General features: G+C 50.4%; 3 protein-coding genes across 5 annotated transcripts in view; 2 read left to right on the top strand and 1 right to left on the bottom strand.

Annotated features, from left to right (window-relative positions):
* The window catches only part of SEPTIN1 (septin 1), a 22,015-nt gene extending 4,623 nt beyond the window's left edge, over nt 1–17,392 (bottom strand). Inside the window, exon 1 of one of the 2 annotated variants that reach the window (XM_045543351.1) lies at nt 17,313–17,392. The gene's annotated coding sequence lies outside the window, so the exon portion shown is untranslated. The remainder of the gene's footprint in view (nt 1–17,312) is intronic. The other variant, XM_045543352.1, reaches the window with a different exon arrangement.
* Nucleotides 7,482–11,673, top strand: ZNF48 (zinc finger protein 48). Of its 2 annotated transcripts, none has more exons than XM_045543350.1 (3): nt 7,482–7,621; nt 7,824–7,917; nt 9,089–11,673. In XM_045543350.1, exons 2-3 carry the CDS (start codon nt 7,839–7,841, stop codon nt 10,870–10,872), a joined length of 1,863 nt encoding a protein of 620 aa, XP_045399306.1. In that variant the 5' UTR covers nt 7,482–7,621; nt 7,824–7,838; the 3' UTR covers nt 10,873–11,673. The 2 variants fall into 2 exon arrangements, with proteins under 2 accessions (XP_045399306.1, XP_045399305.1); XM_045543349.1 differs by having other exon boundaries at nt 7,492–7,621; nt 7,824–7,950.
* ZNF771 (zinc finger protein 771) lies at nt 16,242–25,238 on the top strand. Its single transcript, XM_045543356.1, has 3 exons — nt 16,242–16,630; nt 16,978–17,127; nt 24,170–25,238. Exons 2-3 carry the CDS (start codon nt 16,987–16,989, stop codon nt 24,980–24,982), a joined length of 954 nt encoding a protein of 317 aa, XP_045399312.1. The 5' UTR covers nt 16,242–16,630; nt 16,978–16,986; the 3' UTR covers nt 24,983–25,238.

Genomic DNA, 25,238 nt, shown 5'->3' with positions numbered 1-25,238 from the left:
CACACATTTCAGCTTTGTTATCAGGACTCAGAGTGGTTTGAAATGACATGGGCTTTGGAGTCAATCAGTTATATATACAAACCCTGGCTTTAGCATTTATGAGCTGGATGACCTTGGGTATGTAAATTAACCTCTCTGGGCCTCCTTACCATGGCCTACAAGGCCCTGCTTGGTCTGGGTCCTGCCTGGCTCTCCAACCCCATTTTCTTTCTCCACTCCTTTTGGTTTTATTATTTCCCTTTTAGCCCCTGTTATGGACTGAATTGTGTACCCCTCCAAATTCATATGTTGAAGCTCTAACCTCTATTAAGGAGGTAATTAAAGTTAAATGAAGTCATAAGGGTGGGGCCCTAATCCAATAGGACTAGTGTCCTTATAAGGAGAGGAAAAGATATGATGTGCTGGAAGTCCCTGCTACTTGAGCCCAGGAGGATCCCTTGAGCCCAGGAGTTTGAGGCCAGCCTGGGAAACATAGGGAGACTCCCTCTAAAAAAAAAAAAGAAAAGAGGAAAAGACACCATCTCTGTCTGTGTGTGTATGCACAGAGGAAAGGCCATGTGAAGACACAGCAAGAAGGCAGCCATCTGCAACCCAAGGAGAGGGACCTCACCAGACACCAACCCTGCAGACACCTTGATCTTGGTGCCTCCAGTCTCCAGAACTGTGAAAAAATAAATATCTATTGTTTAAGCCACCTGGTCTGTGGTATTCTCTTATGGCAGCCCCAAGCAGACTAATACAGCCCCACGGTCCACTTCTTCCCCCTTCCTGCCCTAAGGCAACCACTCTAATGTGCTTAGCATGTACTTTTTTTGGTTTGTATGCATTTTGAAAAATGTGTAATGTACAGCAGGTACATTTTAATGTACATGAACAACATTTATACAAATGGTCATTCAGTTAATTTTTTCATTCAGCATTATCTTTTGAGATCCATTCATATTGCCATGTGTATATCTTATCCTTACTTCAACCTCATGTCTGGTACTGTTCACCCTCCTTTAACCTTAGGAGAGTTGCTTCTCTGGGCCTTTCTTTCCTCATCCATCAGATGGCATTGGAAGCACCCGACACACTGAAGTCACAGAGGTTTTGCAAAGTACATGTGATTATAGAAATATATAGTCATTAAAAGCTGTGTAGGCCAGGCACAGTGGCTCGTGCCTGTAATCCTAGCACTCTGGGAGGCAGAGGCAGGAGGACTGCTTGAGGCTAGGAGTTCAAGACAAGTCTGAGCAAGAGCGAGACCCCATCTCTCCAAAACATAGAAAAATTAGCTGTGGTGGCAAGTGTCTGTAGTCCCAGCTACTACAGAGGCTGAGTCAGGAGGATCGTTTGAGCCCAGCAATGTGAGGTTGCAGTGAGCTATGATGCCACTGCATTCTACTCCAGGTGACAGAGAAAGACCCTGTCTCAAAAAAAAAAAAAAAATAGAGCTGTGTGACTACTAGCTGTGTGATCTTGGGCATTTTACTGTAACTTCTATGTTCTCTGTGATTCAGCTTCTTCGTCTGTTAAATGGCACCATTAATAATTCTATATCATAGGGTCATAATGAAGATTATATGGGTATACAACTCCCCCACTGCTAAATTTGACTGGCTTTAAAAAAAATAAATTAAGAAAAAAAGATTATATGGGTTAATACTGCAGTCCCCAATCCCCAGGACACAGTCCAGTACCCGTTACAGGTCCTGGTCCGCGCATGCTAGGAACCAGGCCGCGCAGCAGGAGGTGGGCATCGGGTGAGAGAGCAGAGCTCTGTCTGTATGTACAGCTGCCCCCCACCGCCCGCATCGCCACGGGAGCCGCCTCCGGTCAGATCAGCAGCAGCGCTGGATTCTCACAGGAGCGCGGGCCCTACTGCAGACCGCGCATGGCGGGATCCAGGCTGCGGCTCCTCATGAGACTCTAATGCCCAATGATCTGTGTGGAGCTGAGGCGGTGATGCTAGCGCTGGGGAGCGGCTGCAAACACAGATTCTCATTAGCAGAGAGGTTTGACTGCACAATAAATGTAATGCATCTGACTCATCCTGAAACCATACCCCCTCCGTCTGTGGAAAAATTGTCTTCCAGGAAACCGGTCCCTGGTGCCAAAAAGGTTGGGGACCGCTGGGTTAATACACATAAAGCTCCTAGGATATGAGATGACTCACACAAAATGCTACTTAATACCATTACAAGAGCTATGGAGTGTGACAATGCCACCAGCTCAAATCGCATGACCACTCTTCTCGATTAGTTGCTGAGCAACCAGACAGGGTGAATCAAGTCACAGTTGCAGCTGTCTGAGGAGAGAGACAGCCACAAGTAAGTGTGACACACAGCATTCGTGCTAAAAGTGCAGGAGGACAAACAGAGTGCTTAGAAATAAGCAAAGGGAAGGGCTAATTATCTCTCTCCCCACACCACTGCAGCCCTTCCTCCTGCATATCTCATCAGGCTGAGCAGTCCTATGGCTTAGTTAAAACTCTGGGCTGGGCATGGTGGCTCACGACTGTAATCCTAGCACTTTGGGAGGCCAAGGCTGGAGGATCACTTGAGGCCAGGAGTTTGAGACCAGCCTAGGCAACGTAGAAAGACCCCTTCTCTAAGAAAAGTTTTTTTTTTTAATTAGCCAGCCATGGTGGCCAGCACCTATAGTCCCAGCTACTTAGGAGGGTGAGGCAGGAGGATTGCTCAAGCTTAGGAATTCAAGGTTAGAGTGAGAGCTATGACTGAACCACTGCAATCCAGCCTGGGCGACAGAGCCAGATCCTGTCTCCAAAATAAAACAAAAATACCTCTGAACTCATCCCATTCTCCCTCTCCACAAGTATATCCAATTGGTTTCCAAGTTTTGCCTATCCATCAGAAAAATTGGACCCCTTTCTCCAAACCCTCCACTTTCCTATGCTGGGTTCAGACTCTGATCAGCTCTGTCCTGAGTTACTCAACAGCCTTTAAGAAAATAACACGTATGAGCTGGGCTCAGTGGCTCATGCCTGTACAATCTCAGTACTTTGGGAGGCCAAAGTGGGAGGATCACTTGAGGCCAGGAGTTCAAGGCCAACCTGGGCAACATATTGAGTCTCCGTCTCTACAAAAAAATTTTTTTAATTAGCTGGTGTGGTTGTGCACGCCTTTATTCCCAGCTACTTGGGAGGCTGAGGCAGGAGGATCACTTGCACCCATGAGTTCGAGGTTACAGTGAGCTACGATCATGCCACTCTGCTCCAGCCTGGGTTACAGAGCTAGACCCTGTCTCTAAAAAAAGACAAAACTAAAAAAACACCCCAATATGTTTATCCATCTATTTATTACACAACCAACACGTGTTCTCATAGAAAAATTATGAAATGCAAATTAATTAAACAAATTTAAATCTAATATCACTGATATATAACCCCATTTTTATATATGCATTTTCCTATGCATATATAAAGGTACACATACTGTATATATTTATAAAAATAAGGCAACATTATAACTTTGTTAGGAAATCTGCTTTTGTCACTTCATATGTTCTGTACATCTTTCTTTTTTTTTTTGAGACAGAGTCTCGCTTTGTTGCCCGGGCTAGAGTGAGTGCCATGGCGTCAGCCTAGCTCACAGCAACCTTAAACTCCTGGGCTTCAGCGATCCTCCTGCCTCAGCCTCCCGGGTAGCTGGGACTACAGGCATGTGCCACCATGCCCGGCTAATTTTTGCTATATATATTTTAGTTGTCCATATAATTTCTTTCTATTTTTTTAGTAGAGACAGGGTCTCGCTCTTGCTCAGGCTGGTCTCGAACTCCTGACCTTGAGCGATCCACCCACCTCGGCCTCCCAGAGTGCTAGAATTACAGGCGTGAGCCACCTCGCCCGGCCTGTTCTGTACATCTTTCTATGATTATAAATGCCCATCTACATCGTTATTTTTATAGATGCTTAGTATTTACGTTGATTCCTAATCTTCCCTATGATAAACAATGCTAAGCTGGATGAACATGTTTGTGGTGCTATTAATATCATTGTGCACTTGTCCAACCATTTCTTTGGGCTTAATTTCTCTAAGGAGAATTACTGAGTCAAAGGAAGTCAGATATTTAAAGCATTGTTCATATTAACACATTACCCTGCAGAAAAAGCTCTTCACTGGTCATCGTGTTAAGTGTAGAGTTGACATGAATTAATAGTGACACTATTACCCATGTACATGCTTATTGATTACAACAAATCATGGCAAGTCATTCATATGAGGAGGTTTTGGGTCTGTTTAGTTGAACAAAAGAAGGCTCCAAGGCGGGCGCAGTGGCTCACGCCTGTAATCCTAGCACTCTGGGAGGCCAAGGCAGGAAGATCGCTTGAGCTCAGGAGTTGGAGACCAGCCTGAGCAAGAGTGAGACCCCGTCTCTACCACAAATAGAAAAAATTAGTCGGGCATGGTGGCGCACGCCTGTAGTCCCAGCTACTGGGGAGGCTGAGGCAGGAGGATCGCTTGAGCCCAGGAGTTTGAGGTTGCTGTGAGCTAGGCGCCTTGAGCTTCATACAGGCCATGTGTGGTGGACAGCTTTCTTCCCATTTAGTAATCATTCAGATTAGTTCTTTTTCATATTGCCATCATGTCTTCATAGTTACCTATGTCCCTCACCCTCAGCATCCCTGGAGGGGCTGCTATGTCTTTAGACCCGAGTTCAGGCTCAGATGTAATAAGTTTATGTTTGTCTTCTCAAACGCAGAGCTAGCAAGTGAGTATGCTGGGCAGGCAATCCCCTTATTTCCATTTCCCAGCACAAGTGCCTGGTACATGGTGGACACCCAGGAAATATTTATGAAACAAATAAATTTGTGATTCTATCTTTACCTTCTGCTGCTTTCCTATTATGTAAACTGATTGTACATTAAAAGTCTATTTTCTATTTTCCTCTCTGAGAATGGGTCTTTTTTTTGAGACAGTTTCTCTCTGTGGCCCCAGGTAGAGGGCAGTGGCGTCATCATAGCTCACTGCAACCTCAAACTCCTGGGCTCAAGTAATCCTTCTGTCTCAACCTCCCAAGTAGCTCAGACTACAGGCATGTGCCATGAAGCACAGCTAATTTTTCTATTTTTAGTAGAGATGGGGGTCTCGCTCTTGCTCAGGCTGGTCTCAAACACCTCAGCTCAAGTGATCCGATCCTCCCGCCTTGGCCTCCCAGAGTGCTAGGATTATAGGTGGGAGCCACCTCACCCTGCCAATAATAGGTCTTAATCATCTTTGGATCTCAAGCTTCTAGCATGTAGTAGGCTTTCAGCTGGTGTGTAGCCCACTGTTCATTTCATTCTCTCTGCCTGGAGTTCTTCATTCAGCCCCCATCCCAGCCAGGTTCTGGACTTGGCTGAAATCTTAGCCATCCTGAGAGGATCAGCTCAAATGCTACCTTCTGCTTCCTTGGTTACTCCGACTACAAAAATAATAGCTGATATTTTTTTGCTAAGTGCTTTACACATATTAATCTTTAACCATCCAAATTAGGTATTATCATCCCTATTTTACAGTTTAGGCAAACAAAAGCTTAAGTAACTTCCTAAGGTCAAACAGCAGTTAAGCGACAAGGCCAAGAATCAAACTGCATGAATGACCTTAAAGACAGTATCTGCAGCTACTGAACTCTACAGAAGGTACCTCTTTCTGCACTACACTTATAAAATCATATTCATACAGTCAACATAGAACCTATCACATCATCTGCACAACTCCACATCCTACTGGGCCAAGAGCTCCCTGAGGAGTTTCTTTGCATTTCCAGGGCCTAGAACAGTGTCTCGACATCGGTTGGGATCAATAAGTATGTATTGATTGACTGGTGATCACTGTTTCTCTCAGTGTCTAATATCCACACACACCAGGCACACAGAACCATGTAGATTCATTCCTACAAACTAGAAGTCTTCCTGCTCTTCCACACTATTTTTGAATTGGTCCTTATAATTCTTTTTTTCTTTTTCTTTTTTTTTTTATTTCAGCTCACTATGGGGGTACAAAAGTTCAGGTTATATATATTGCCCATGCCTCCCCATCCCCCTGGTCCTTATAATTCTTTCATGCCCATATAGTTCTCTATTTTCAATGATTTGTGCGCTTGCCCCTTTAAACTGGTAGCACAAGGACAAATCTTGCAGGTGTTTTAACTCTGTGTCCCAAAATCTTAGCTGAGCACTAAGATGCTAATAAATGCAAGTTAATATACAAATTACAGTTCCCCTCCCCATCATTGGCAGAGGGGCTGAAGACAACTCCAGGCACTGTCCCATCACCAAAGGCAAGCCTGCCCAGAGTACAGATACTGGGACCGTATCCATGGAGGGGCTTCTATATCTTTATATCTATATTTTCCACATCTTTATCTTTAGACCCCAGTTCAGGTTCCAATCTAATAACTTCAGGCTTGTCTTCTCAAAGCCAGAGATATGACTGCAAATGAGTACGGCAGGCGGGCTGGTCATTTGGACCCCCTGGGGCCTGTGTCCCCTGAACACAGCCCCAGCTAGGGCCCCACTAGGATGGGAAACCAGGTTTAGTTCTTCAGTCTCTCCCCGGGCTTGGCCTTTGTAGGGCTCTCGCCTGTCCCTAGTCTTCCTGGCAGCCTTTCTTTGTGTCTGTGTCTCTTTGTCCCTGCCCGTTTCACTGACAGCAGGCTTTTGTTCTTCTGCCCCTGGGCCCGTTCCTTTCTGGGCTCCCTGTTTCTTTTATTATTGCTCCTCCGACTCTGCTTCAGTGACTTTATATGTCTTGTCTGTTTCTACATCTCTTTGTCTCTAGCGGCCAATCTCTTGCTCCTGTATTTTTGGTGGGCCGCTGTCCCCTCGGTCTCCCTCTGCCCTTGCGTCCTCTCTGACTCAGGGTTCTTACGTTAGGGTTTTGCGAGTCTCTGGCTCAGCGTCTCTGTTCCGGGCCCCAGGTCTGATTCCATCTGCCTGCCTCTCCCAGCGGCATTTAGCTGGCGTCTGCCTCTAGGCTCTGTTCCTGCCTCGGTCGCCCCCAGCCCAGCGCGCCCCCACCCCCACCCGGCCCTCGGCCTCTCCGACCAGCCCCGCTTTGTTTCCCGAGTCTCCGCGCCCCGCCCCGCCCCGTCTGGGGTCTCCGCCGCCCTTTGTCTGCCTCGGTCTCTCCCCCACCCCCTTCCCTGGGTCCGTCTTTGGATCCCTCTGCCTTTGTCTCTCCCGGACTGGGGTGTCTAGCGCTGTCGGTCAGCCCGCGAGGTCGGCGCGGGTGGCCTGAGACACAGCAACAATTTGGGAGAGTCTTCGGCCCTCGTCGCCAGCTGCCGCCCAGGAGGCACACGGTTAATACCACCGAGTTCGGGCAGCTGTCCTCCGCTTAGAGTAGCCCTCGCGGCCGCACGCAGCCGCCCGCCGGCCACCGAGCTCCCGCAGAGGCGGGCGGCCCCGCAGGCGCGCAGCTCCTCCAAGGTCCTAGAGCGGCTCCGTGCGCCCGGCGCTTCCGCTTCCCGTCCCCGTCCCCGCCCCCGGCGGCCACCCCCGGGACGCCCGGGTCTGAGCCCCATCCCGGTTTGGCGCGGAGCCCACGTCCCGGAGGCCCCAGCGGCTTGGGCACCCGCACCCGGCCGAGGAGCTCCGGAGCCCGCTGGGGTGGCGGCGCCAGAGGTGGCCGGCAAGGTGAGCGGGGCGGCTGCGTGCGGGAGGAGCAGCGGTGCAGGGGCGGCCGGCGGCGCGGGCGGGGGTCACCGGGAGCCGCGCCCGGCGCCTACGGCCCGACGCTGCCCGGTGCCCGCGCCGGCCGGCAGAGGGCAGCGGCAGGGCGCCGCGGGCCACACATGGCTGTGTGACCGCAGGATTATGTGACTGTCCTCTTGCTTAGGGCGGCGTGCCGGCGATGGAGCGCGCGGCAGAGCCCTGGGGCCCGGATCTCCATGGCCGGGAGGAGAGGGAGCAGCTGAGAGGCGCCCGCACAGGTGAGGGGCGCGGCCGCGCGCCACCATGGACAGGTAATGGCGGGGTGGGGACTCCGGTGGTGCTGGGCTGTGCCCGGCCGAGACTACGAAAAATCGGGCAGGAGCTATGCCTTCAGGGAGAGAGGGGGAGGGGAGCAAAAACCGAGGGAGCGAGCCTAGTTTCTGGGCACCTGCTGTGCGCGGGGCGGTGAGGGGCATCTTCTCAAGAACTCTCCCCCTCCCCCACAGTCTTCAGCATCCTCCCCGCCTCTGCCCTACTTCAGGACTCATTCTGTCTCATCCTGGCAATTGCAAGAGCCTCCCCTCTGCCCTTTTCTCTCCAGTGATGTACTCTGCAGCCTGACTGATCTAAGTCCAGATCTCATCCTGTCTCTCTTCTGAAAAGCCTTCTGTAGCTCCCTTCTGTCTGTTAATTAGAAGCCTTAGCCTAGTGTTCAATCCAGACCGTACACGCTCAGGCTAGTCCCAGCAGCCTTTCCCGGCACTGCCTTCCATTCCTCTCCGTGATTTTCTCTTTGCTCTGCTATGCATGCTGGTTCCTATCTCCTCTCTCTCTTGTGACAACACAGTTATTCTGAAACCATAATTATAATTGTTGATACTTTATCTTATCTCTCCTACCAACTCTAAGCATCTTGAGAGACGGATATGTGTCTAGGTCCTCTCAGGTACACACACGGTGACTGAAGTGATAAATTACCAAATGGGCTCATATAACAAGATGCAATAGAAGTAGTAAATCGCAGCTTTTCCAAATATAGACAAAATAATGTCGTGATTAACACAGGCTTGGGTGTCAGACCTCAGTTAGAAACTAGGCTTTGTTACCTTACCTTCTAACCTTTATAACCTCAAGCAAGTGACTTACATTCCTCTGAGTCTCCATGCCTATAGAAGTAAAATGGGGATGGTAATAGTATTATTTGATAGGATTATTTTCAAGGCTTTAATAATGCTTAGTTCAATGATTGACATATATTAAGGGCATAGTAAAAGGAAGTTATTATTATTAAGAGGCACAGATAATAAGTACTGCAGAAGTTCAGAGAGAGAGTGAGGAAGATAGATTCTTGTGACCACAGATTGTCAAAGAAGTCTTCCTGGGCGGTTACTGTCAAAGATAAGGGCTGAGCCAAAGGGCAGGGTCTACAACTCCCTTTTCTTTCCCCAGGTTTAGGGAGTGAGAATGTGGAGATTTCTCAACCGGATGAGTTTGAACATACACCACAGGAGGATGACATGGGGTTCAAAGAAGAAGATTTGGCCCCAGGTCATGAAGTAGGAAATGCCTCTCTCAAACCGGAAGGCATCCAGACATGGGATGACTTATGGGTCCAGAGAGAGGGGCTAGGAAAGCCTCAGCCTCGGAACAGAGGCCCCCAGCTCCTGGGAGAACCACGCTGGGGCCAGGCTAGTAGTGATCGGGCTGCCGTGTGTGGTGAGTGTGGCAAGAGCTTCCGGCAGATGTCAGATCTGGTGAAACACCAGCGGACCCACACAGGGGAGAAACCCTACAAGTGTGGGGTCTGCGGCAAGGGCTTTGGGGATAGCTCTGCCCGTATCAAACACCAGCGAACTCATAGTGGTGAGAAGCCCTACAGAGCCCGGCCACCAGCCCAGGGTTCCCCAAAGATTCCTCGGCCCCGAATCCCTGCTGGTGAGCGCCCTACTATCTGTGGTGAATGTGGCAAGAGCTTCCGGCAGAGTTCTGACCTGGTCAAACACCAGCGGACGCACACAGGTGAGAAGCCCTACAAGTGTGGCATCTGTGGCAAGGGCTTCGGCGATAGTTCTGCCCGTATAAAGCACCAGCGGACCCACCGGGGAGAGCAGCCCCCCCGGCCAGTGGTGCCCCGACGGCAGCCCTCTCGGGCAGCCACAGCAGCTGCACAGGGACCCAAGGCCCAGGACAAGCCATATATCTGCACTGATTGTGGCAAAAGGTTTGTGCTCAGCTGCAGCCTCTTGAGCCACCAGCGCAGTCACTTGGGGCCCAAGCCCTTTGGCTGTGATGTGTGTGGAAAGGAGTTTGCCCGGGGCTCAGACCTGGTGAAGCACCTACGGGTGCACACAGGAGAGAAGCCCTACCTATGCCCTGAGTGTGGCAAAGGCTTTGCCGACAGCTCCGCCCGAGTCAAGCACCTCCGCACCCACAGTGGTGAGAGGCCTCATGCCTGCCCAGAATGCGACCGCACCTTCAGCCTCAGCTCCACCCTTCTTCGCCACCGCCTCACGCACATGGAGCCCCAGGACTTCAGCTTCCCAGGCTACCCCCTAGCCCCCATGATCCCCAGCCCACCCCCACCTCCTCTTGGTACCAGCCCCCCACTGACTCCTCGAAGCCCTTCGCACTCGGGTGATGGGCCCTTTGGCCTGCCTGGCTTGGAGCCGGAGCCTGGGGGCCCTCAGGCTGGGGAGCCGCCTCCACCACTGGCAGGCGACAAGCCCCACAAGTGCCCTGAGTGTGGCAAGGGCTTCCGCCGAAGCTCTGACCTGGTGAAACACCATCGTGTGCACACAGGGGAGAAACCCTACCTCTGTCCTGAATGTGGCAAGGGTTTTGCTGACAGCTCAGCCCGAGTCAAGCACCTCCGCACCCACCGTGGTGAACGGGCCCGGCCACCACCACCGTCCACTCTCCTGCGGCCACATAACCCACCTGGCCCAGCACCCACAGCTCCTCGACCCCGAGTTCGGGCCCAGCCTTCTGGACCCAGCCAGCCCCATGTGTGTGGATTCTGTGGGAAGGAGTTCCCCCGGAGCTCAGATCTGGTCAAACATAGGCGCACACACACTGGGGAGAAGCCATACAAGTGTGCCGAGTGTGGCAAGGGTTTTGGTGACAGTTCTGCCCGAATAAAGCACCAGCGTGGGCACCTAGTCCTAAGGCCTTTTGGGATAGGGGATGGTAGGGCAAGGCCCCTCAAGGAGGAGCCACCAGCAGGACTGGAATGATGGGGTCCAGGGAGGGTGGAGGCCCAGGTGACCAAAGGGAGGGCATCTGCTGCTTAAGCAGAGAAGAAAGGGCCTGGGAAGTGGTGGGAGGGAGAAGGAGGGGGAGAAATGGGAGGAAAGAGTGAATAGATAGAAATAGAGATTGGAGACAATAACCTTGAAGCTCAGGAAACTGTCCTGGCTGGGCTCAGTCAGGACCTTGCCAGTATGGGCTATACCCCCAGCGTCTAGATCACTGCCTAGCACACAGTAGGCATTCAATAAATACTTGTTGAATAAATAAACTGGCCTTAGCCTGAGGACTCTTAACCCTAAATTCTTCCTGCCTCTTAATAATCTATTAAGAATGGATCTCTCCCAACACACCGTGAAGCAGGGTTTATCTGACCTTATGAACTGTAGCAGTGGGACTTCTGGAATTTAAGGTGATGGAATGAGGCAGGGGCATCTTGGTCATTCTGATGCAGCAAGTGTTGCTGTGTGGTAAGTAGTACCCACCCCTAACCTCAGGCCACTGGACCTGGTCTTAGCCAGGAAGGGCACTCTTGGACAGAGCCCAGACCTGTGTGCCCTCAAGGATCCCAACCCACCATGACACCTGGACACTGGCAGAGACAGAAGGAGCACTCATGGCATCCAGTGTGGATGCCAAGCCCAGGTCCTGGTGGACACCAGCAGAGACCAGCTGGTTGGGAGAAGGGCAGGAGTAGATCAAGGAGGGGCCTGAGAAGCCAGGGAAGCTCCAAGGCTTGACAGCCACATTAACACGTGTCCCTTGCCAATAAACCACTTCTTGTCTGAGGCTTGGACTCGTGTGTGTGTGTGTGTGTGTGTGTGTGTGTGTGTGCCCACGCGCACACGCATGGCAAGGGTTGAAAAAGGTGTATAGGGGCTGCTACAGGCAAAACCCTCAAGCCATGTGTAAATTTGTGTGGGTCCCTTGCCCTCTCTGAGCCCATTAAACAAGGAGGTTGTCTTGGCATAGCCACTTTCCAGCTCCAACATCTGGTTCAAAAACGGCCACCAGCTCCATCAACTGGTGCCCCAGGCCTAAGGTCTGGCTGCCCAGAGGCACCACCTACACGACAGCCTCAACCATGACCCTTAAAAGGGAAAGTGTGAGATGCCGCAGAGGGAGGGCAAGCGACACGGAAGAGGGATGGGGTGTTTAGGGATCGCTGTTGCTGTGGCAACCGCTACCCGGGCGAAGTGTTGCCGTCTGGTACAGGTGCAGAAGGTCCGGACACTTGTACCTCCTACAGGGACCTCGGGAAACCCCGCCTCCCTGACACCCTTTTTTATGTGTCGAGAAACAAGTCATTTAGCTGCACATCCCAAAGGAAGAGCAAAGAGCATGCCTCTATTTCCGGGAAAAGCCAACCGTATTTCCCAGCTCCCGTGGGTCCTCAGGAGCAGGACTCCAATTCACAGCGTTTTCCGAGAGCGCCAGTAGGGAGGAAGGCGAGAGAGGAACGGGCTTGATTGGCTAGGGACAAAAAAGACCAGGGCGATTCACCAATCTAAGCAATGAAGTACACGATGGCTTTGCAAGTTCGCACGTCCTGACGTCTCGGTTTATCGTGTGGGAATAGTCCCTGCATGGAAGTTATCGCGAGATCTTAATCATTAGCGTGTTCACTAGAAACGCAAGAAGGCTTCTGCAGTGCAGTTCCTCCCGATCCTCCCACCCCTTCCAAGTTCCAAGTTCCTAGAACTTTGCGTCCGGGGCTGGGGCTCTTGACAGCTTCCACCCATAAGCGCACACGAACCTATTGGCCTGAATGGAGCCCTTCTGCCGCTTTTGGAAGATCCTCCCTGCTGGCTTCTCTGTCTCCCTTCCTTCCTTCCTTCCCCACCAGTTTGACTTCCTAGCCGACCTACAGAGAACTTTGTAAAATTACATTTGGCCATGTCACTCCCCCATTAAAATCCCTGCCGTATCTCCACATGCCCTCTCTGTAAAGCATAACAGCTTAATTGGCACTCAAGGCTTTCTACGTGTGTAGTTTCAGCCATGTGCCTCTTAAATGTTTCCTTTCCTTGGAATGCTCCTCCACTCCCCCTGTGAACTCTCCTGTCAAAACACCTCAAGCATACTTCCTCCCAGAACCCTTCCCTGACTCTCCAGCCTGGGTTAGAACCCTCTTCTCTGAGCAGCCCCTATCTGAGCACACTGAGAGCTTCTTGAGGCTAACTGGTCACTCACTCAACAGCATTACCTACTGAGTGCTGGGCACTGGGGATAGAAAGATAAGACAAAGTCCCTGCACTCAGTTTTGTTTTGTTTGGTTATTTATTTATTTTTTCCTAAGAGATAAGGTCTTGCTCTGCTGCCAAGGCTGGAGTGCAGTGGCGTGATGTAGCTCACGGGAGCCTCAAACTCCTGGACTCAAGCGATCCTCCTACCTCAGTCTCCTGAATAGCCAGGACTACAGGCATGTGCCACATGGCCAGCTAATTTTTTTCTATTTTTGGTAGAGACAGAGTCTCGCTATGTTGTTCGGCTGGTCTTGAACTCCTGGCCTCAAGTGATCCTCCTGCCTCGGCTTCCCAAAGTGCTGGGATTATAAGTGTGAGCCAATGCCTGGCCTGCCCTCAGTTTTCACGCAGAAGACAGACATTGAACAAATAATTACAAGTGTACTGAGGCCTATCCAGGAAGCATACATGCAGGAGAGAATCCTAAATGATCCAAAGGCGTCTCCAAAGAAGTGGCAATTATGTTGAGACCTAAGGTTGAGTTGGAGTAAGCTGAGAAGGAGGTAGAGGATAAGATGGGAGATGGAGTGTTTTAGGCAGAGTAAAGAATATGCATCAAGTCCTTGGGGATTCCAGAACTGAAGTAAAGGTGTAGTGAGGCTGCAGGCACCTAGTGAAAGGCGGAGTGATGAGGATTCAGATATAGACTTCCACATTCAACTTTCCACCTCCCAGTCCTAACTGGGGCCTGGTACCCACAGGCCTCCCTAAATGCTTTGAAGGGTGTCCTTGAAATATGGTATGCTCTTCAGGAGAGTTTACAGTTCCACAAACTACTACCTCCTTGTCAGTCTGGCAAATTCCCACTCATCTTTAGGCTTTTTTTTTTTTTTTTTTAGTTTAGAGATGGGATCTTGGCACGTTGTCCAGGCTGGAGTGCAGTGGCTATTCACAGGCATGATATCAAACTCCTGGGCTCAAGGGATTCTCCTGCCTCAGCTTTCTGAGTACCTGGGACTACAGATACATGCCACCACACCCAGTTAATTTTTTTATTTTTTGTAGAGATGGAGTCTTGCTATGTTGCCCAGGCTGGTCTCAAACTCCTGGGAACTCCTGGGCTCAAGCTATCTTCCCACAACACTGGAATTACAGGCATGAGCCACTGAGCCCAGCCATTTTTTTTTTTTTTTTTTTTTCGAGACAGAGTCTCTCTCTGTCACGGGGCTAGAAGCTAGAGTGCCATGGCGTCAGCCTAGCTCACAGCAGCTTCAAACTCCTGGGCTTAAGTGATCCTCCTGCCTCAGCAACCAGAGTAGCTGGGACTACAGGTGCACCACCATGCCTGGCTAATTTTTTTCTATTTTTAGTAGAGACGGGGTCTTGCTCTTGCTCAGGCTGGTCTCGAACCCCTGAGCTCAAGCGATCCTCCCGCCTCAGCCTCCCAGCTAGGATTACAGGCATGAGCCATTGTGCCTGGCCTTTTCTTTTTCTATTTTTAATCACAATCTTCTTTACTAGGCTATGAGATTCTCAAGAACAGGATCTAGATCCAATTGCAAATTGGTACCTATACACGTCTGTAGAGCAGATTTCCTTCCCTGTGCAAGTTCTTGTTCCACACAGCAGGAGGCTCCTTGCAGCTGGGATTTTCACTGTCCCAAAGCCAGGCTCCTGGCTGTCTCCTCACTGATTCTCTCTGAATCAGGGCCAGAGGCCCTAGAGATGGGGTTCCGGCCATAATGGGTCACTGCCTACCTTCCCTTCCTCTCGTTGTGTACTTGTATGCTGAGATCCAGCCACACAAACCTTCTTTCTGTTCCTCAAACACACCAAGCTTATGCCTCAAGGCCTCTGCAGTTCTATCTCAAGCACTATTCTTCCAGATTTTCAAATGGCTAACCCATTCTCATCATTCAAGTTTCATCTCAAAGTTTATTTCCTCAGAGATGCCTCCCCTGCCCATTTTAAAGAAGCCCCCCAAACACGGCCACTCCTTATTGGATCATCTTGTCCTATTTTCCTCATTGTACCTATCATTATCTGAAATTATCTTGCTTATTTACTTGTTTACATTTTTTTATACCCTTAGAAGTGCCACTGGAGCCAAATTTTTGTCTGTTTTGTTTACTACTGCATCTCCAATACCCAGAATGGTGAGAGGCACACAGGAGGACTAACTGCTTGGTCAGACAATGAACACAATCAAAGTGGCTTTGGGGTATCTGACACGCGAATATCCAGGCATGTGCCCCCTTCTCTAGATTTGAGTAGGTGTAATCTCACTGTCCACATCATGCCCTGTGCTTTGCCTGACTGAGGCTCAGGTCTGAGTCCTGGCTCTGCTAACAATTTCATCTGTAACTTCATTCCTGAGAGATAATTTGAGGCATAGAAGAGCACCAGCTTAGGACCTGCTGCTTGCCAGGTATGGGACTGAGCAAATTATTTAACCTCTCTAAACTTCAGTTTCCTCACTTATCAAATGGAGATAATATAGGAATTGTAAGCCCTTACTGAATGTTATTTCTCTCTTCCTTCATCATTTCTGAATCTTAGTTGCCCCATTCATAAAATGGGAGAATTAGATATCTGCTTATTCAAAAAAAAGTGGGAAATACAGATGTATATATGAAATATCCCAATTTTCAAATGATGGAAATTAAAACTTTGTAAAAGACTTGTTTTGTTTTCAAACTAATTTGTAAAAGTAAAAATATCCGGAGGGCCAAACAATATACTTCAGTGGAGTGGATTTAGCCTGGGGCTACTAATTTTCCACCTGGGCTACTGGTTGTCAGGGATGCTATGATACCCTTACTGTGTAATTTAGGCAACTCGGTTTACCTCCCTGAACTTCAATGAGCTCATCTGTAAAATGGGCCCATGACCCATCGTGGTGCGGACCAAATTAGACCAAGCCTGTAAGACGCTGAGAACTCTGGCACATAGTAGGCACAGCACACTTTAAACGGCAGCGGCAGCTAGGGCGACTGTTGATTTGGGTAGTACGTATTCAAGCAGCAAGCTATCTCAGAGGCCGGAGACCGGGAAGGCGGCGCTGAGAAAGAAGGAGAAAAAACAGCAGGGGAAGAAAAAAGAGGGAAGGGAAGAAGTGAGGAGGTAACAGGGTCCGCCCTCCAGGCGGGGCGCCAGCGAGAGGCCCAGGCCAGGGCGGGAGCGCACGTGGCCTATTTCGGGCGGAGCAGACGCGCTGGCCGCAGCGGAGACTTCCGAGCGGGCCCCAGGAGACAAGCGGTGAGGATAGGTTAGAACTCGGCTGCGAGGACCTTGAACACCGGACTGGACGGCTCCGGGTCCTTGGGAGTCGGAGGACGGCGAAGGGCGCGGGGTCTGGCCTCGTTGCCCTCCCGGGGCAGTTTGGGTCGGACGCCTGGGTCCTCCAGGCCCCTCCCGGGGGGCGGGGCTCGCCGTTCGGACCAATGACCGGTCGTCCCCGGGGCCCCGCCCCCGCCCCGCCCCCGGAGCCGCGGCCTCGCTGAGTGCCCTACCGCCCGGCGCCCAGGCCTGGGCAGCTCGAGCGCCGAACCTTCGGCTGGTGAGTGCGCACCCCCCCGCCGCGGGTTTTCCGCCCCGATCCCGCCTCCAGTCCTTGCCCTAGAGCTCCGGGTCGCCGACCCAGGCGCCGGGCAGTGACTCAGCGCAAGGAGGGTGGCAACTCGCGGGGGCTGGAGATTCGAACTGCTCGGGGCCTTGAATGCCGGGATGAGTGGGGTGAACGCGAGTCTCAGGAGCAGGTCCCGGGGCAGTGCCGGAGCCTGACGCCGCATAGGGGTGGACGGGAAAGGGCCAGACACGGACACCAGGGCAGGGTGGGAGAGGCCAGGGCAGGGCCATGGTGCGGGGGGGGCGGGTCTTGAGCTTCTGACCCAGCTCCCGCCTCAGGACACCAAGATGCCTGGCGAACAGCAAGCAGAGGAGGAGGAGGAGGAAGAGATGCAGGAAGAGATGGTGCTGCTGGTGAAGGGTGAGGAGGATGAGGGTGAGGAGAAGTATGAGGTGGTGAAACTCAAGATTCCCATGGACAACAAGGAGGTACGTGTCTCACACACACACCTTGGGGCCCGTTGCCCCCAGAACTGGTCCAGGCCCAGCCTTCCTCAGACAGAAGCCAGGGATCCTTCCCCTGCTGTCCCCTCAATCTCAGATCTAGAACCTCAGGGATGGCCCATCCTTCCGCCCCACTGCCCAGGCTTCCATCACGCAGAAGTCACACCTACCACCCGGTGCTGGAGAGTAACCTCCATCCTTGGATCCCCATGGAGCTTGGTGTCCAGCAGGGGCAGACTGATGAGTAACCGTGCAGTTGCACTCCTGTGCGAGGGCTGCAGGCACAGGGGGTGGTGAAATCCAGAGCTGGGATTAGAGCTGGGTGGGGGGAGGTCAGGTTAGGCAACAGTTAACAATAGCTAGCTCTTGCATAGCATTTGCTGTGTGCCAGACACTGTTCTAAGCACCTCACTTCTATGATGTAGGCAGTGTTTATTCCATTTTACAGGTGAGGAAACTGAGGCCCAGGACATTTTGGTAACCGGCCCATGGTCTCAAAGTTAGTAAAGGGATGGCTTATCTGGGACCAGTGGGAGTGTGAGGGCTGAAGTGGGGTGACTGCCCCGGGCAGAGAAAAGGGCCCTTTTAGAGGCTCAGAGGAATGAGTGGGGCGCTGCAGCAGTGAGGGCAGGTGGTTCAGTCATACTGTGACATGGATGAGGCTGGGTCATTGGCAAGGTTGGCAGGCCACATAGGGAGTCTGGGTTTTATCCTGAGGGTGTCTGAGGGTTTTGAGATCAGAACATGAGTTAGATTTCCCCATTGCAGACCCTAACTACCACCAGGTATGTTTCTGCTTCCCAGAACCCCACAGGACTCTGGCTGCCCCCAGCCTGAGCAGCCCTGGATCCTGCTGAAGGGCTGACGCCTACTGGGCCAGCTTTCAGGGCCCAGGCTCCTGCTGATTTCTTCCTGCACAGGGGCCAGTTCCCAGGGGAAAAAAGTTCTGCTGCCTTCTAATGGTGGGGCCTAGGGGGCTGGGGGAGGGCACTAGCTCCTTAGGCCTCCTTTTCCAGTCTAAATAATGACCTGGTTCTGTTTTTCTCAGACCTCCTTGGCCCATCATCCTAGCTCAGCCTGCCTTTTCTGGTCCTGTGGATCCCCTGATTTCCACCTTTGGCCTATAAGTTAGGACACAGACTCCAGAGCTTAGGGCAGACTTCCAACTGCATCACTTACCAGCTGTGTGACCTTGAGCACGTTTCTTAACCTTTTAATGCCTCAGTTTCCTCATTTGTAGAAGGGAAATTACAATAGCACCTACTTCTTGGAGTTGAGGAGTGAATGAGTTAATACGTGTAGTGTAAAGAGTTAGAAGTGTGTCGGGCACATAATAAACATGTAAATAGTTGCTGTTTTATTTATGCTGTTATTATTTATTCTCACTAAAGTTCAGGACCTGGGCTAGGTCATCCTTCTGGAGATTTCTTTCAACTCATTTTTATCAGCTCCTGGCAGGGAAGACTGAACATTGGGGACTGGGGAGGCACAGACAGAGGACTGAGGGCAGACAACTCGAGGCAGTGGGGAAGGCTTCACGGAGATGATTTTTGACTTGGTCCTTGAAGGCTTACTGGGTATTGGGGTAATGGAGGAGGAGGAAGGGCGTTCTAGGAGGAGGAAAACAGCAAAAGCAAAGGCTCAGAGGAGATTCAACTAGAAAGGTAGGAGGAACCAGAGAGTAAAAGGCCTTGAAAATCAGGGTAGGACATACTGTTTTAGGTTATCTGATGCCATCAGGAGCCTTAAATCAAGGGTGGGATGTGACCAGATTTTCTATTTAGAAGAATCATTGGCTTTTATGGGGAGACCAGGCCAGGTAAGGCTAGCAGCCTGCTCTAAGGCAGTAGCAGGAGTGATGGAGGGAAGGGGAATATTTAGGAACCAGGTTTGGACTGGCTGGAGCTGAGGTGGGGGCAGGGCTTGGCATGATTAGTCAGGAAAGGCATGTAAGGCCAGACTGGAAATGGTATCACATAGCAGTCTAATCCTAACCCCCCATTTGCCAGCTTTGCTTTGGCTTTCTTTTCTGTAAAATGGGATAATAAGATCCTGGAATGCCAGTCTGAAAAGTGTCCTCAGGGTGACTGGATTTGGAAGACAAGGATAGAATCGAGGATTTCATACACATATCCTGTGAACATTTAGCACTATGCCCATGAGATAGATCATTAATTTGCTGTAGGCCTCCCTGAGCCTCATTTCTCTCTCTATAAAATGGTGATCTCAAAAGTGCCTTCCAGTGCTGACATTCAGTGACTCTTACTTGTCACCCAGTTCCATGGCCAATCACTGTCCAGAATAGACCTTAATTAAGCTGCACTCCGGGGCTGAGTATTCTCTCTCTGCCTATCAAAATCCAATCTGTCTTTAAGAAAATAACTTTCTCCGAGGGCTCTAATGCACATCCAAACCTGTCTTTCCCTGGCTTGAACCCTTGAGTGGTTTTCTGTTTCCCTCAAGATGAAGTCTCAGCTTCTAACTCTGGCATTCAAAGCTCTTCACGATCTCATCTCATGTCATTCTGGCTTCATCCATGCAACACCTACCCCATGCCCTGGCGTCACCCTCCTGCCTCACTCTCACCTCTGAGGTTTTGCCCATGTGATCTCAGCATGTAAAATCCTCTCTGCCTTTTCCACCTGCTTTCTCCAGGAGTAGCTCTTCTTTCTCCTAGACCAGATTTCTTAATTTTTATCATGCATACAAATCACTTGGGGATTTGTTAAAATTATTTTGATTCAGTAAATCTGGGGTGAGACTTGAGATTCCGCATTTCTAAAAAGTTCCTAGCGGCCGGGCACGGTGGCTCATGCCTGTAATCGCAGCACTCTGGGAGGCCGAGGCGGGCTGATCCTTTGAGCTCAGGAGTTCGAGACCAGCATGAGCAAGAGCAAGACCCCATCTCTACTGAAAATAGAAAGAAATTATCTGGACAACTAAAAATATATACAGAAAAAATTAGCTGGGCATGGTGGCGCATGCCTGTAGTCCCAGCTACTCGGGAGGCTGAGGCAGGAGGATCACTTGAGCCCAGGAGTTTGAGGTTGCTGTGAGCTAGGCTGACGCCACGGCACTCTAGCCCGGGCAACAGAGCGAGACTCTGTCTCAAAAAAAAAGAAAAAAAAAGATTTTTAAATTGAAATATATTATCTAAAATAAATAAATAAAATAAAAAGTTCCCAGTGATGCTAATGTTGCTGGTCTGTGGACCACATTTCCTATAGCAAGGTACTAGGGGATTGGGGTCATGTCTTATAATTTTGTACCAAAAAGAAAGAAGATTCTGAACAGTAAAAGTGTCCAGGGGAGAGTGACAAGCCACGTAGGTGACCTTAAACTCTAGTAAATGACACTGGAATTGCATCATGGTTAAGAGAATAGGTATTTTGGTAAATGACCCACTTCAAGTTCAAACGCTGGCTCTACCATTTATTAGCTGTTTGGCCTTTTCTCACTTCTGAGTCTTTTTTCCTTATTTATAAAACAGGGCTAAGGTACCTAACACAAAGGATCATGAGAATGTAAAATAAGAACATGAGTAAAAAGCACTTAGCACAGTTCTTGGCACATAGTGAGTGCTCAATAAATGGCAGTTGTTGTTATTATTAATTAGAAAAGTAGTGGCTGAGGAAGAAACTGGGATGTTTGCCCTGGTTAAAAAATATTTCAGCAGGAAGACAAAATCGCTAACTTCAAATACCCGGATTATGATATTATTACACTATATATCTCCATAGTACCCTCCTGTTACAGTGCAAATACCATTCTAATTTTTAAACCTAATAGTTATAAAATTTAAGACACGTCAGGGCCATTAATGATCACCTAGCGTGGTATTTGCCAAGTTTCAGTCACGTGTGTTGCTCATGTGTTGTACTCACATTATATATTGATGCTTTCAGTAGATTCACATTGTTTTGTTAAATAAATTTACCTTCATCTAAACAATAATAGTGATGAAATTGTGGGTTTCATGTGATCTAATGTTTTTCTAATATCCATGAAAATAAGTACATAACAATTATAATGAGATAAAAGTTTACCCACAAACCCCCTCATACCTCAAGCTGGGAAATTTTGATCTCACCTAGCCTACCTGACCTTTGTCAGGACACTGAGGCAGGGGACTTTAAGACTTGCCCAGGGTCTTAATGAGCTAAACTCAGCCCCTCTTACCAAGATTCTTCCTTGGACACCCAAAGCCCCTTCCCCTGGGCTAGAGACACCGAGGATGCTTGTGCAGAGAATTTCTTTTTCCTAAGTCCTTGAACCCAGCATGAGGAAGTCCTCAGGCTGTCCAAAGTCACCTTAAAGAAGGATGCCAAGGAAATATGGGGCAGAAAAATGTAGATATAATGAGAAAAGTTCTCTCCACAATGGCTAATGTGTTGAAATATACCCACAGATGTTGTCAAAACCAGGGTGAGACTGGAAAGCGTGACCTTGAATTCAGACTGCCAAACCTGCTGTGGGAGTTTCTTGATTTAAAGTATCAAGTTGTATTTTAACCTTGAATCTCTCTTGGAGAGAGCCAGGGACTTGGAGTCCAATCTTTGTCACATCTTGGCTGTCTGAATTCAGAGAAGAGTGTAGCCTGTTGGTGGAAGGCAGGCACTCTGAGTCTGTCCTGACTCCCACTGGCTATATGAATGTAATCTCCCTCAGCCTTGGCTTTTTCAGCTATCAAAAGAGATAACACTTGACTCAAGGGGATGACAGAGGACCTAATAATGTACATACAGTAGTGCTGTCAAAGCTTAACACTGATACTGATTATTGCTACTATCACTGTTACCTTTATATATACTGTTTAGACCAGCATACATCCCTTGGTTGGTCACTAATTTCCCAAACTGCCCTGTTTTCCAGCTTCTGAGTTGATTACCAAAAGCTGATGCCTTTTGACAAAGGGTCTTGAAGGCCTTGAAGTTGCCCTCTGGCAGCTTCAGAAAGAGGCCTGTAGTTCTCTAGTTGTCACTTACCCTTTCTTAACCCATTTTGTCATCTGTAAAATGGGGATGGTGATAACTACCTTGCAGAGATCGGATATGGGAGAAGCTAACACTGTCACGTCCGTAATATGTGTCAGGTATTTAATTTGGTCATGAATTAATGTTCTTAACTGCTGGGCCCACAGTAGATACTCAACATCACTTTTGCTGGGATGAATGTTCTCTTTCCCAAGAAGGGAGCATTGTGCCCTCAATATTCCTCTTCGCTCTTCTGTTAGTACAAAATGCTTTCCTGTCACCTGCCTCTTACAAAGCATTTCTTTCCTTTTTCTGGTTTTATCTCTAGAAGCCCACACCTCACTAAACTGGCGCATTTTCAAGCTTTTTTTTCATTTCAGACCTCAGAATAGCATTTGGCTTTTACCTTTGCCTTTTTCTTCACAGCTTAAAAAATGATAGGTGCTTGCTCTTCAAAGTTGATTGAAGAGTTTGGATTCGGTCCTGGTCTGGCTTCCAAGATGCCACTCTCCAGGCTCTCCTCACTTCCTGGCTGCTCATCGTGGTGCTGCAGGTGTTCTCTGCCCATTCCCTGCATGATCTCATCCAGGCTCAAGGCTTTAAAACCTATCTACAGATAGGTTTGACAGTTTTTCAATTAACATTTATAGCCTAGGCCTCACACCTGAGCTCCAGATGAGTCAAGAAGTGAAGATACAGTTCAAAACAGATCTCAACTTGCTCTCCCACCGTCCTCCTCTGTAAATGGCAACTCCACCTTTGCAGATGCTAGGCTCCAACCCCTTGGAGTCATTTAGACTCCTCTCTTTCTTTACACCCTACCCTACGTTTAATCTGTTACTCAATCAGTTGTCTCATACTGCAAAATAGATCCAGAAGCCAACCACTTCCCACCACCTCCACTTTCCACTTGTGTCACCTGAGTCTGAGACACCATCTTTGCTTGCCAGGTGACTGTAGTAGCCTCCTTCATTGGGCCCCTGCTTCTACCCTCCCCTCTCCTTCATTTGGTTGTCAACCTCTGCAGCCTGAGGGAGTCTTTTAAAATGTGTCTGATCTGGTTGCTTCCCCACTCACAACCCTCTGACATTCTCTCTAATGGTTCCACGTCTCATTTATACTGAAAGCCAAAGTCCTCACTGTGACCTACAAGGCCCTAAGCTTAAGAGATCTCCTCCACCACCACCATCCATTACTCTCCCCCTCATGCATTCTGCTTGAGTCACTTTTTTTTGCCATTCCTGGAACTCAACAGTGAACTCCTGCCTATTGAGTTCCTTGCTGTTCCCCCTGTAATGCTCCTTTGAGGGATATCCACGTAGCCTACTCTCACCTCCTTTAGATCTTTGTTCACTAAGGTGTCTTGACAACCCTATTTAAATTTGCAGGATCCCCAATATCAGCACGACTTACCCATTCTTCGCGAAAGCAGGAATTTTTTAATGCTTTCTTTTTGTTTAATGCTGAATCCCCAGTGCTTAGGAGTCTAGCAGGTTGCATGCTCTCAATTTTTTTTTTTTTTTTTTTTTTTGAGACAGAGTCTCATTCTGTTGCCTGGGCTAGAGTGCCGTGGCATCAGCCTAGTTCACAGCAACCTCAAAATCCTGGGCTCAAGCGATCTTCTGCCTAAGTCTCCCAAGTAACTGGGACTACAGGCATGAGCCACCACACCCAGCTAATTTTTTCTATTTTTAGTTGCCCAGATAATTCTATTTTCAGTAGAGACGGGGGTCTCACTCTTGCTCAGGCTAGTCTGGAACTCCTGACCTCAAGCCATCCTCCTGCCTTGGCCTCCCAGAGTGCTAGGATTAAATGCATGAGCCACCGCACCCAGCCAAATATTTGTTGAATAAAAAATAGCTAGAATGCCCCCAGCACTGTGATATGTGAGTTATAAGTATTATTTAATGCGCACAACCAGCCTGTGAGGCAGGATTGCTTTCTATTTCACAGATGGGGAACTGAGGCACAGAGAGGTGGCAGCTTGCGAAGACCTAGGCCTCTGGCTCTGGGGCCTATCGGCCAGGGCTGACCTGTCCCCCCTCTCCCCGCAGGTCCCGAGCGAGACGCCAGCGCAGTCCGCTGACCCGGCGCGCCCCCACGCGTGCCCGGACTGCGGCCGCGCCTTCGCGCGCCGCTCCACGCTGGCCAAGCACGCACGCACGCACACGGGCGAACGGCCCTTTGCGTGCACCGAATGCGGCCGGCGCTTCTCGCAGAAGTCGGCGCTGACCAAACACGGCCGCACGCACACGGGCGAGCGTCCCTACGAGTGCCCGGAATGCGACAAGCGCTTCTCGGCCGCCTCGAACCTGCGGCAGCACCGGCGGCGCCACACGGGCGAGAAGCCGTACGCATGCGCGCACTGCGGCCGCCGCTTCGCGCAGAGCTCCAACTACGCACAGCACCTGCGCGTGCACACGGGCGAGAAGCCGTACGCGTGCCCGGACTGCGGACGCGCCTTCGGCGGCAGTTCGTGCCTGGCGCGCCACCGACGCACGCACACGGGCGAGCGGCCGTACGCATGCGCCGACTGCGGCACGCGCTTCGCGCAGAGCTCGGCGCTGGCTAAACACCGGCGGGTGCACACGGGCGAGAAGCCCCACCGCTGCGCCGTGTGCGGCCGCCGCTTCGGCCACCGCTCCAACCTGGCGGAGCATGCGCGCACGCACACAGGGGAGCGGCCCTACCCGTGCGCCGAGTGTGGCCGCCGCTTCCGCCTCAGCTCGCACTTCATCCGCCACCGTCGCGCGCACATGCGGCGCCGCCTCTATATCTGTGCCGGCTGTGGCCGGGACTTCAAGCTACCCGCAGGTGCCACAGCCACCACTGCCACTGAGCGCTGCCCGGAGTGCGAGGGCAGCTGAGTTGCCGTTCCTGTCGCCGCGAGGTGCGAGTGCCCGGCTGCGGAGGGGAGCGCTGGTACTTAGACCTGGCTGCATTAATGTGGACTCCTCCTGCACCACGGCACCCGGGCCTGGGAAATGGTGAGACCCGGGCAGGCCTGGCTGACCTGGAACTGGGAGGCAGGGAGGATCCCCTGCAAGGGTCCTTGGACACCACGCCCACCTTCCCCTCTACATTCCCTTGGCCCGTGTTAGTGAATAAAGTATTATATCCTCA

The sequence above is a fragment of the Lemur catta genome, chromosome 2, assembly GCF_020740605.2.
Source record: "Lemur catta isolate mLemCat1 chromosome 2, mLemCat1.pri, whole genome shotgun sequence".
Classification (NCBI taxonomy): domain Eukaryota; kingdom Metazoa; phylum Chordata; class Mammalia; order Primates; family Lemuridae; genus Lemur; species Lemur catta.
Note: the sequence above shows the minus strand (reverse complement) of the source record. Positions and strands in the feature narration are given on the sequence as shown.